Source organism: Rhinichthys klamathensis, unplaced genomic scaffold, assembly GCF_029890125.1.
Source record: "Rhinichthys klamathensis goyatoka isolate OS25496 unplaced genomic scaffold, OSU_Roscu_1.1 h1tg000114l_1, whole genome shotgun sequence".
In the NCBI taxonomy this organism is placed as follows: domain Eukaryota; kingdom Metazoa; phylum Chordata; class Actinopteri; order Cypriniformes; family Leuciscidae; genus Rhinichthys; species Rhinichthys klamathensis.
Window position 1 is genome coordinate 2039630 of NW_026606651.1, and position 11071 is coordinate 2050700.

Below are 11071 nucleotides of genomic sequence, written 5' to 3' on the forward strand. Positions count from 1 at the left end.
ATTTGTTTGCTGAATTTGCAATAATAGTTGGATATATTTTACTGTATTACATATTTAATTTTTACAAATATGTTCATTGAAACACAGCCAGCTTCATGTCACAGAAATAGTCTAAAATGTGTGTCTTCCTCATGGGAGTTTCGGCTGATGAGTCATTCTGTGTTCTGCAGCAGTGTGGACTAGTGAGCGAAACAGTCTCAGAGCGCCACCATGTGTCTCGATTATACATCACATTTGTTCGCATTTCTTATGTATTGATTATGCATTATATACAGTATATACACTGCCATTCAAAAGTTTGGGATCTGTAAGATTTGTTATGTTTTTAAAAGAAGTAGCCTATCTTATGCTCACCAAAAATAAATAAAACAGTAATATTGTTAAATATTATGACATTTTAAACAACTATTATTACTCCAGTCTTCAGTGTCACATGATCCTTCATAAATCATTCTAATATGCCGATTTGCTGCTCAATAAACATGTATTATTATTATCAATGTTGAAACCGTTCAACTGCTTAATATATGCTAATTAATGTTTTTGTGGAAATTGTGATACTTTTTTTTTTCATGATTATTTGATGAATGGAAAGTTCATAAGAACAGCATTTATTTGAAATGGAAATATTCATTCAAAATTATAGTGTCCTTCATAAATATACATTTTATTCCAGTGAATATTTCTCAGAGTGGGTTTATTTTTGAAAGTCAATATTGTATACCAATGTGAAATGAAACAACAGAAATGTTTCACTGTTATGCATTAAATTTTCACATTTTTTGAAACATTTGTTATAAGACAGTTCAGTTTTCAAGTAAAAAATCTGACTTCATAATGTTGTTGATTCAATTTATGGCAGTTCTGAACTACAGACAAACATGTGTAATTGCACTTTTTGACTTGTTGATACTGTTTAAACCTCATGGTTACTGAGCTACTGTGTTAGTGGCAACTTCCTGTGTGACAACTAGCCCCACCCGCTGGTTTTTACTACTACTAGTCATGGTTTTGTAGACCTACCACAAAACTCTTATTAAGTGCACTTATTGCTGAAGGTCACATTGGTGGAAGATCATACCAACAATCGGGTGTCCTGCAGATCTTTAACCAGCAGTTTTCCATCATCTCTCAGTGAGGCTGTATGTCCCTCACAGGAAGCACACTCCTGCCCCCGTGCGGCAGTCCAAACATAGGCAGGGCTTCTGCTGTGTGGAGACCCTGGACGGGCCCGAACTGCCTCATGTGAAACTGCTGGGCGAGTTTACGAGTCATGACGCGCAGGGCGAGAAACGAGGCCAACAGCTCGCCCACGAGGAAGGCCAGATAGAGAGAGTGAACGGCCCGCTCCAGAGGAAGAATGATGATGTCCTGATCAGTGATGAAGAAGAGGAGGATAGGCAGCTGGAAGAGGAAGGAGATCAGCCAAAATCCAGCTAACTCTGGAACCTAAACAGAAGAGTGAAGAAAGAAACGTACACTCTAAACAATGCTGGGTTGTTTTAACCCAAATTTGGGTCAAATATGGACAAACCTAAATGTTGGGTTAAAAATGTAATTTCAAATTTCAACCCAACTTCAACTTTCACTTTCAACTGTACATTTTTTAATTGCATTTTTAACCCAACATTTGGGTTTGTCCATATTTGACCCAAATTTGGGTTGAAACAACCCAGCATTTTTTAGAGTGTTGGTAACATTTGAATATAACCATTAACATTTCTTTTAGATTAGAACTTTTATTTATTTATTTAGCCATGGACATCGTTTTATTTATTTATTTTCATTTAATTCATTTGATTTATCAGCTGTGGTTGCTACTTTCATGGTTATTTATTTATTTATATTGCATTTTTAATTTGTTTAATTAATTCGTTTTACCAGCTGTGGTCACTATACTTTCATATTTATTTATTTATTTATATTGCATTTTTATTTAATTAATTTATTTTACCACCTGTGGTCACTACTTTCATATTTATTTATTAATAAATAATATATATATTTTTAAAATATTTTTTATTTATTTATTTAGTTCATTTGTTTAGTTAGCTGTGGCTAATTTCGTGGTTATTTTATTTTATTTTATTTTTTTTATATCAGCAGTGGTCACTACTTTCATGGTTATTTATTTATTTATTTATATGCATTTCTATTTAATTTATTTGTTTTATCAGCTGTGGTCACTACTTTTGTGGTTATTTATTTCATTTGTCATGTTGTTTTTATTTTTAAAACTTAATCAAATAATTTGATGTTTTGAAACATCTAAAGGTAAATATTAGTTAACCTTAATAGTTAACTGTTGGTTAACTCTTACACTCTTTTTTAATGATATTTAATTATATATTCAATGATATTAATGAATAAAATCAAATAACTTTAATTAAGAACATTAACACATTTTGTACAAATAAATTGCAACTGTAACAAATAATAAATAAAAAAACTTACTTCATGGCTATAGCATACTTTATCCTTTTTTTTAGTTCACCTGCCAGAATACTTATCAGTAGCAAAGTGTGAGTATTAGCATTTAATCTCACGATTTTCTCACTTTCTCTGATTATTCTATTTCTCTCACACACATAGAGGATCTGTTGAGCAGTGTTCAGATGGATGACTTATAACATTTCGTGTGCATTACCTTCTCTTTGAGATTCCCAACGTAACCGAGATACACCCGCAATACCTCGAATATGCTAATCAGGACCATCCCTGTCACCAGCAGACACTGGTAATATGCTGGCAGATAACAGAACTACGGAAATAGAGAAAATAAATCATATTCCTCATTACTAAATATGACCTTAAAAATACCCGCAACCCTTTTTGACCTAAAAAAATTGCTTATTCAAATATTACGAGTATAGGTTTGCAGTGTTTTAAAGGTCTTTCATGCCTTGACACTAGAAATGATCATTGCAGCAGCATCTGCTGTGATTTAGCCGAGCTTTTAAAGGTAAAATATAGCTATAACAGTAGCACTTGAACTTCAGTGTGCCGTTCACAAAGGCAGATCACCATGGATACACGCGCCGTGATTATGTTTAAACACATTTGTATCTGGCATTGCTGCTCATGGCCTGCCAGTATTATGGAAGTGATGTTCATGCATTCATTTTAATAATCACTTACAACATACTTCCCTATATAGTCGGTAAAAAAACAGTACGTGACAAAAGAAGTATGCCTGAATTCACAGAACTGTTCACTAGTACTGACCTTCCACCTTCTGGTGGGTGTATAGTTTCACATTTAAAAGTATCATTTTCATTTTAGCTGAGGGGCTCAGAGAGTGACGCTGATTTTGATTTCGGTCGTGGATGTGACGAAAAATGCTGTGCTGGATGTGTGTGTTCTGGTTAGAAATAGATTGTCTTTATGATATAGCATAGTTAAATATAACAGAGATAAGGCCTACTTGCAGTTGCATTACATGAAGTAAGGATTTGACTATTAATAGGGCACAATAGCCTTATGATTACCGCATATAATTGAACGCACCTTTAAATGCAGCATCATCAGCTCCGAGATCCACCAGAAGGGGAAGAAGAACATGTTGAAGTACAGCAGCATCTGCAGCGGGAGATGAGACCAGACCTCCGCAAACACTGGAAGCAGGAGATCAACAAGTGTGCCGAGATCAGGTCACAAGGTATTCAAGTAATGATGTTTAATCAAATATAACGGCTTTTTAAATCCTCCATTATCATTTTCTTTACCACCTTGCAGGGGTGCGGCCAGGGATTTTGGGCCCCATGAAAAAATATGAGGTAAGGCCCCTACTACTGTACCCGTTCAATTAATAAAATCGATCTCTGGGGCCCCTAAAAGTGTGTGGGCCCTTAGAATCGTCCTAACTTTTTCCCCCTTAGCGGCGCCCCTGCCACCTGGGGTAACTTTTAAGTGGAGGTAACACTTCCATTCAGATAGAGACTATTATAAACATTGTGTTACTTTTTTATAATTAGCATGAATGAAATTATTTTTGTTGTGAGATTATTTGATGCATTTGTCATAATATATTATCTTAAAGCTGCAGTCCGTAGCTTTTTTAAGTTAAAAATAATCCAAAAAAATTATATTAAAAAAAACTTATTCTGCCAGTGGTCAAAACTATCTGCTTGCCATAGCTAGATTCAAAACGGTTAGCTTGTAATAATAATTTTAATTCCAGTGGTACTGGTGGGTTTCCGCGGGTAATTCGAGCATGTCTTTGCGTCATTACGTCACACCCGTACACATAAAGAAGGAGTTTCGGCTAGCCGGCTATACTGCGCGTGACGAGATGTTTAGATGTATAGGCTTTTCTCGCAGCACTTTACATAATTAAACTTATGGCATCCAGAAAGATCCAAACAACAATCATCAGTGTCAACTGGAGATTCAGCAGTTATAAAACCCAAAAGACTTCGTACTTCGGATTTAAGGTGGCTAGAGAAAGAGAAAGAAACCGTCTCATGCGAACACAAGGATTTAAACATCGGCGGGGCTTTTGAAAAGTGCGTGAACTCCGTGTTTTGATTAAGGGGTTCAAAACGGAAGAAGAGACGGCTTTTTTCTGCTGAACAAGTAAGACATTTCAATAGTTCAATCGTGTAACAGTACGTTTTCTTAATTCACACAGTTATGGAGTTTCCTTTGTTGTGCCTTTCTCGTTTTGCTATTATGGAGAATATGAATCCTGAACTACGCAGGTAGCTGCTAACCATAAAACACATTAAATTTAACATTAGTCACGCAATGCTGACGTTGTTAGCATGAACAATTTGAGAACAAAGTAGGCTATAATTTGCACGGTTGCTGTAAATCGCGTTGATTAAATCTAACGAAGCTTATCATGTCGAATGCTTTTTCCCCCTTAGTTGGTCAGAACAAAAATGGATTTTACTCACTTGTTCAGAAGACATTTTCTTATGAAAATTCTTATGTTGGTCAAACTTTCAAAAAGTGAATCTGTGATTCTGCATGACAGTATCCACACAGCGCGGTGACTGACAGCAGCACTCGCCTCAAAGCACTGTGTTCATCCGCGCTGTTTCATGCCGATTTACAACCCACGTAAAGATGATAATTCCGCGAATCACTGCAGTTACAGATTTCGAACAGAGAGATGGCGACAAAGAGGAAAAGATACGGACTGCAGCTTTAACGTAAGATTAAAACTACCGACTTGTCATCAAATGGCCCTTACTACCCTGTTAAAAAAGTGATTTTGGTTTGTCCCATCTTTAACAATTAAAATCACACAGTAAGGTTGACAATAAAATGAATTATTTAATTTAAAGGTAAATGTTGTTTCTTTTCTACAGCATGATGAAAAGACAAACCATCTTGTCTTAAATAAGTGGAACCCTTAGAAAAATGACAATAACCGTGGCAAAATAAATGAGGAAAAGATAATGAAAATGATTTATAATTATCCTCTTGTGACCAAAGGTTTTGTATTTTTTCTTATATACAAAATATTTCAATTCCTTTTTTTCATGATTCACGCATTTCAATTAGGCTAATAGTAAAATTCCATCAAATTTAATTGAAAAAAGGATTGAAATATTTTGCATATATAATGTGTAATATAATGTGTAAATCTTGAAAAAAGAAGGCTTGAAAAAGTGTATTTTAAGTAAATTGTATGTACTATACAGTATAGATACACTAAGTTTTGAATAAAAAAAAAAGATTTTTAAAAAAATCTCTTATGGCTGTACAATACTATATGGCTGTATTTATTTGATCAAAAATACAGTACAAACAGTGATATTTGAAATTATATATATATATATATATATATATATATATATATATATATATATCTTTTTTTCTGTTTATTTTTTTTTTTAAATGTGATTTATTCCTGTGATCAAAGCTGCATTTTCAGCATCAATTACAGTCTTCAGTGTCACATGATCCTGCAGAAATGTTTTTTACTGTATATTTGCTGCCTTGGTTAGGAGACTTCTTTCAAAAAAATTAAAGAAATGTTAAATATGACAACATTTTAAGAACAGAAAGTTCCTGTTCTTATTATATATTTCTTGATATCCACTTGTGCAATGTGACAAAGACCAACAGTGTAACAATCCTCTCTAATCTAGACATGCTGTGCAGTGCTTTGCATTTGGACGTCTCACCTTCATTATCCTGATACGGGTCCCTGAAGTCTCCACTGTCTCGTGTCCTGTTATTTATAAACACTGACCCGCTGACATTAGCCAGACCCACTCTCAGGTTCTGAGGGATCGGCGTGTAAAACACAGGCATGGTGGAGACAACACCAAACGCTCATCCACTCGGTCCGGCACGTTTCTCCACTTCGGTGTGTGTGTGTGGTTTGAGATTAATTGGGAGTCTTTCAAGAGCTAACCAGATTAAATCCGAGGAAACAGATGGAGTCTGACAGCAGATTAAGATGTCACCCTCGCCATGGTAACCGTACAGTTAATGATACTACACAGATCAAAAGGAAATTAAATACAAACATTATCATTTTCATATGCAGTATTTCACTTGTTTTCCAGGAAAAATATCTAAACACCTGTAGATCAACATGCAATCTTAAGACTTGGTTTCACATAATATTTTAATATCCTCTTAGCAAATTGCAGTGTCTTGTTTTGAAACATAATTCTAACAAATATAATATAATTTGTGGAGGTTTATGCTCAAAACAAGAAATAGATTTGCCAGGGGAATACAATTAATGAAGTCTTAGCCACCACTGTCAGCAGAAAACTAAATCAACTTTTGATTTTTATCACATATTCATTTGTTGTGGTTTTATTTTGGAAGAAACTCTGGTTAATATTGTGAATGTTTGAAAGAGGCGAGCTGTTTTGTACAGTCCGCAATTTGAATAATACAATTAATGAGTTTATTCTTTAACAGCTCAGTCTGAAAAGAGACTTTGTTTTAAAAAATCCCACAATTCAATAATTAGGCTTCTCATTTATTCTGACAGCTTCAACGACTTGTCACCTATTTTCTTTAATGGCCATATTTCAGTGGGTTTGTTCTGTAGGCTAATTGTGTTCCTTTGTGAAAATCAAGTAGGCTCATACATTTTAATGAAAAAAGAACAAAACAATGACACACAAGCCAAAGATGTAAAAAAGTTTATTGTAAGATATCTATGATTAGGACAGTGATGCGCCAAACTGCCTCCAGCCATGTGTGTGTCGGTCCAGAGTCAGTTTCTGTTTCTGAACTTTGCGACCCTGGACGTCATTTACGGCAGGCTGCAGTACCGGCGCTGACCAGCGGGTGTCACAGTTCGTCCCGAGGCGCGTTTAATGGGAAATGTTTGAACTCCTCAGGGATTTCCTCGCCTTTCTGTGACCTTTTATAGAAACCCAGAGAATCCAGCAAGCTGCTGATCTCATCTGCCTTCATCTTCTGCACTGGAACAACCTGAGGTATGCAAAAATTGCTGTCAGTGGAGTGAAAGATAAGTCATTTCACTCGGCGGGCCATCTTTGAAACGCCTTATGGGCAGCTCTTTCACTCATGCACTCCTATCTCTTTGAGTGGAGAAACATCAAATTCTCCAAAGCTGTCCAGCAAGCTTATGATTAAATTTCATATTTGAAATCACCAATGAAATCTGACAACAACTGTCTCACAAATTTTGTTTTAAAATGTTGAAATCGTAAAAAAAAAAAAATTCCAGGCTGGACCAGCCAGCGTCCTAAGCGTATGTCTCTGGCTACGTAGTTTACACGAGTGCATTTTTATTTTAAAACACATAACTTTTGCTACGGTTAGTTAGTCCTGGCATATTCTACACTGCTCTGGAGTTTTTAAACCTTTTTTACAGTCTATGTTTTTAACCCTCAATTTTTAGGCCTTGTTTGCACTACGCTTCATTTGAAAACGCATCTTTTACCTCTCCGTTTTGGGCTTCTGTCCACATTGAGACGGTGTTTTTGTCAACGAAGACAGAGCTTTTTAAAAACGCTCTTACAAGTGGATAAATTTGAAAACGCCATTTTCGCGTTGTAGTGTGCTGTGAAAACGGAGGTATTTGAAAACGATGACGCATGTTTGGGGCCATTTACGCTACACCATTTTAAACTAAAAACGTAATACTTGAGTTTTGGCCTTTCATTTACACGACAACGGCGTTTAGTGGCCTGAAAACCCAAACTTTTGAAAACCGTTTTTGCTACTAGTTTTTGAAAACAACATCCTTATCATCTCCATGTAAAAGTACGTTTACATGACAACGATGTGCTTTTTCCGCCTACAGACGAACCCTGTATTCTGCTACCAGGCCATTAGATGGCGACGAAACACTATAGACTGAACACATAATACGCATGTGCATGACATCGTCTTTAGAGATTCACATTCTTGTTGTTTACACGGAAACCGTTTTCAAAAACTTCCAAAAACAAACTTCCGAAACCCGATGTATACAAAGTTTTACAGTTTTTAAAACAGTGTCGTGTAAACAGCCCCTAATGGTGCGTTCAAGTCATCTCGTATAGATCGTATTTACGAGTTGAACGCCACCACAATGTCGTAAATACCAGTGGGAAGCTCAGGATTTTCTCTAAGCCCCGATCTTTCCGAGTTGTGGGCGTGTCACTGAGAAACATGGCGGAATGCCACAATACTTAAAAATTAGGCAGTAATATTGTCAAGGTTTTCTATTTACAGCGCAGTTAAGCTAATTGCTTGCACAGAATATGATGGCATTATAATATAACAATGCAACATGTAACGATAAAGTTGGCAGTGGCTTCATAAATTAATTAAAAACATTAAAAAACAGAGTACATCTGATGCCAATTTATTTGTTCTTCATTTTCTAGAACAAGAGTTTAAGAACCTTACTGTATTTTTGTGTAATTAATTAAGAGAAAGTACTCCGCCATCTTACTGCGACGAAAGTGACTTGAACGCGCCTGCCGTCGTAAACACGACTTCCCACCTCGTACGTACGAACTTCCCAGGAGGACTTGAACGCACCATAAGTAACAAATACAGCAAATATCAGATATCTCCTGAATACGAAAGCCCTGAACCGCAACGAAAAAAAAATCTAAAATGACAAAATTAAAGTCGAAACATTTCGAGAAGTTATTTTACGTGCAAGTGTAAGTTTTTGTCATTTTTTTTCCCCTGAACCGCAGCGTAAAAAAAAAACTCTAAATATTTTGACTTTAATCTCGAAATGCTAGATTTTTTTTTTTTTTTTACGTTACGCTTCAGGGTTTCCGTACCTGCATGTGTTCAGTGGAAAACAATGACAACAACTTACACTTGCACATAAAATAATAAGGTTGTCCTTACCTTCACTTCCTCATCCTTATCGTTGTAGAAGATCAGCCGTGGGTTTTTTTCCTCTCCTGAATCATACTCCAGGTTATGACTTTAAACAGCAGGTTAAGGTTAACGGCACAAGGCATATGACCTCTGAGGCCATGAAGTGCATGACGCCGGGCTCGAAGTGTTTAAACATATGGCAGCACGAGGGCCTGTAAAGATTTCATTAACATTCCCGTCCCTGTCAAATACTGTCTTACCAAAGCCATTTGGAAGAAATTTTAGACACTCTATATAAAGACAATAGTCACCTACACATACTAAACTGAAAACAGGAATTACAAGAAAATGAGTTATAATGTCTGGATACTAAAGTGCCCATCGCTCCATCAGGAAATCATAGAGCTCTGGCATCTTCTTTATGGATCATCCCACGACACTGGGAGCCTGGGAAGGGATTAAACAGGGATTTACAGCAAAATGGCTAAAAGGTGAAAACAAGTGTTTTTACTCATTCTTTATCATCAACTGTTCTTTATGACATTATAGCTTGTACAGCATTTAATTTACTGAGATTATTATTATGCATTCTATGTGTCGAGAGTTATTTCAATTAGAGTATGTAATTTAACAATCTACTCTACGAAAGAAATGAATACTTCTGTTCAGCAAGGATGCATTCAATTGATCAAAGTGACTGTAAAGACATTTGTAATGTTACAAAAGATTTCTATTTCAAATAAATCATGTTTCTTGAACTCAAGTATTAAACAGCGCAGCTGTTTTCAGCATTGATAATAATAATAATAATAAATGTTTCTTAAGCATCAAATCAGCATATTATAATGATTTCTGAAGGTCATGTGACTCTGAAGACTGGAGTTTGATCACAGTAATAAATTGTATTTTTTAAAATATATTCAAGTAGAAAACAATATTTCACAATATTAGTTTTTACTGTATTTTTTTTAATCAAAATAAATGCTGCCTTGGTGAGCAGAATAGACTTTCAAACACATTAAAAATCTCACTTTTCAAATCAAACTTTTGAAAAGTTGTGTGTGTTTATATTGCCCAGGATTATAATAATGAAATGTATTTTAACATCATTAGCTTCTATGCTAACGGAGATTGACGCAGTCTGTCACATCATTGGAACATAAAAGTGACTTTTTAGAGCAAAATTCCTTGCATTTCAGCTGTTGAACACTCACCATAAGTTTTCCTCTGGCTATAAGAAGCTTTTCCTCCACAGCACTGTTTTCCGCACTTCTCCCCGTCGCACACAGAGTCAGAAGGGCCGCCAGTGTAAGCCACATACTGCGCTTGGGATGGGAGACCTCACTGTATCTAAAAAGATAGGGGTCTTTTGGCGAAACAAGGGTCTATACGAGCAGATATGGGTTCTCTGAAAGGTGTCCCCCACCATGTGGCAAAGCCTGATTGGTCAATCTGTTGGATTTTGGTTTAGGGGAATGAAATAAAATCTTAGTATGGGGAAATTATTGATTTATTTCAAGTCAACTAATTCATACCAAAAGAACTTAAAGATGTTATTTGTTTGATAAAGTCAAATGTATTGTCAAATTTGTTGCATTTTTTTGTTTTGTTTTTTGTTTCTCAATATGAAGGAGTTAAGGCGGGAGGACAGCTGCGTCTGTGTCGGATTCTCCCACCGTCTGCTGATGAATAACCAGAGGAGTCAGAACACAACACCTGCTGCTGTTTCAATAACACACTGATGAAGCAGTGTTAAAAGTTAGTCCTTAAATTCTTCATTATTATTATTATTTTGCAT

The 11071-nt window shown here is 35.7% G+C and overlaps 2 protein-coding genes across 2 annotated transcripts; both read right to left on the reverse strand.

Moving 5' to 3' along the window:
- Nucleotides 1–1119: 1119 nt before the first annotated feature.
- On the reverse strand, nt 1120–6284 carry zgc:112294 (transmembrane protein 17A). The gene is made up of 4 exons (XM_056254766.1): nt 6138–6284; nt 3508–3614; nt 2648–2761; nt 1120–1449 (listed from the first exon to the last, which is right to left on the reverse strand). Exons 1-4 carry the CDS (start codon nt 6265–6267, stop codon nt 1132–1134), a joined length of 669 nt encoding a protein of 222 aa, XP_056110741.1. The 5' UTR covers nt 6268–6284; the 3' UTR covers nt 1120–1131.
- An 834-nt stretch (nt 6285–7118) lies between these two features.
- selenoe (selenoprotein e) lies at nt 7119–10657 on the reverse strand. Its single transcript, XM_056254772.1, has 4 exons — nt 10488–10657; nt 9644–9720; nt 9301–9379; nt 7119–7413 (listed from the first exon to the last, which is right to left on the reverse strand). The coding sequence occupies exons 1-4, from the start codon at nt 10590–10592 to the stop codon at nt 7270–7272; spliced, it is 405 nt and encodes a 134-aa protein (XP_056110747.1). The 5' UTR covers nt 10593–10657; the 3' UTR covers nt 7119–7269.
- Nucleotides 10658–11071: the final 414 nt, after the last annotated feature.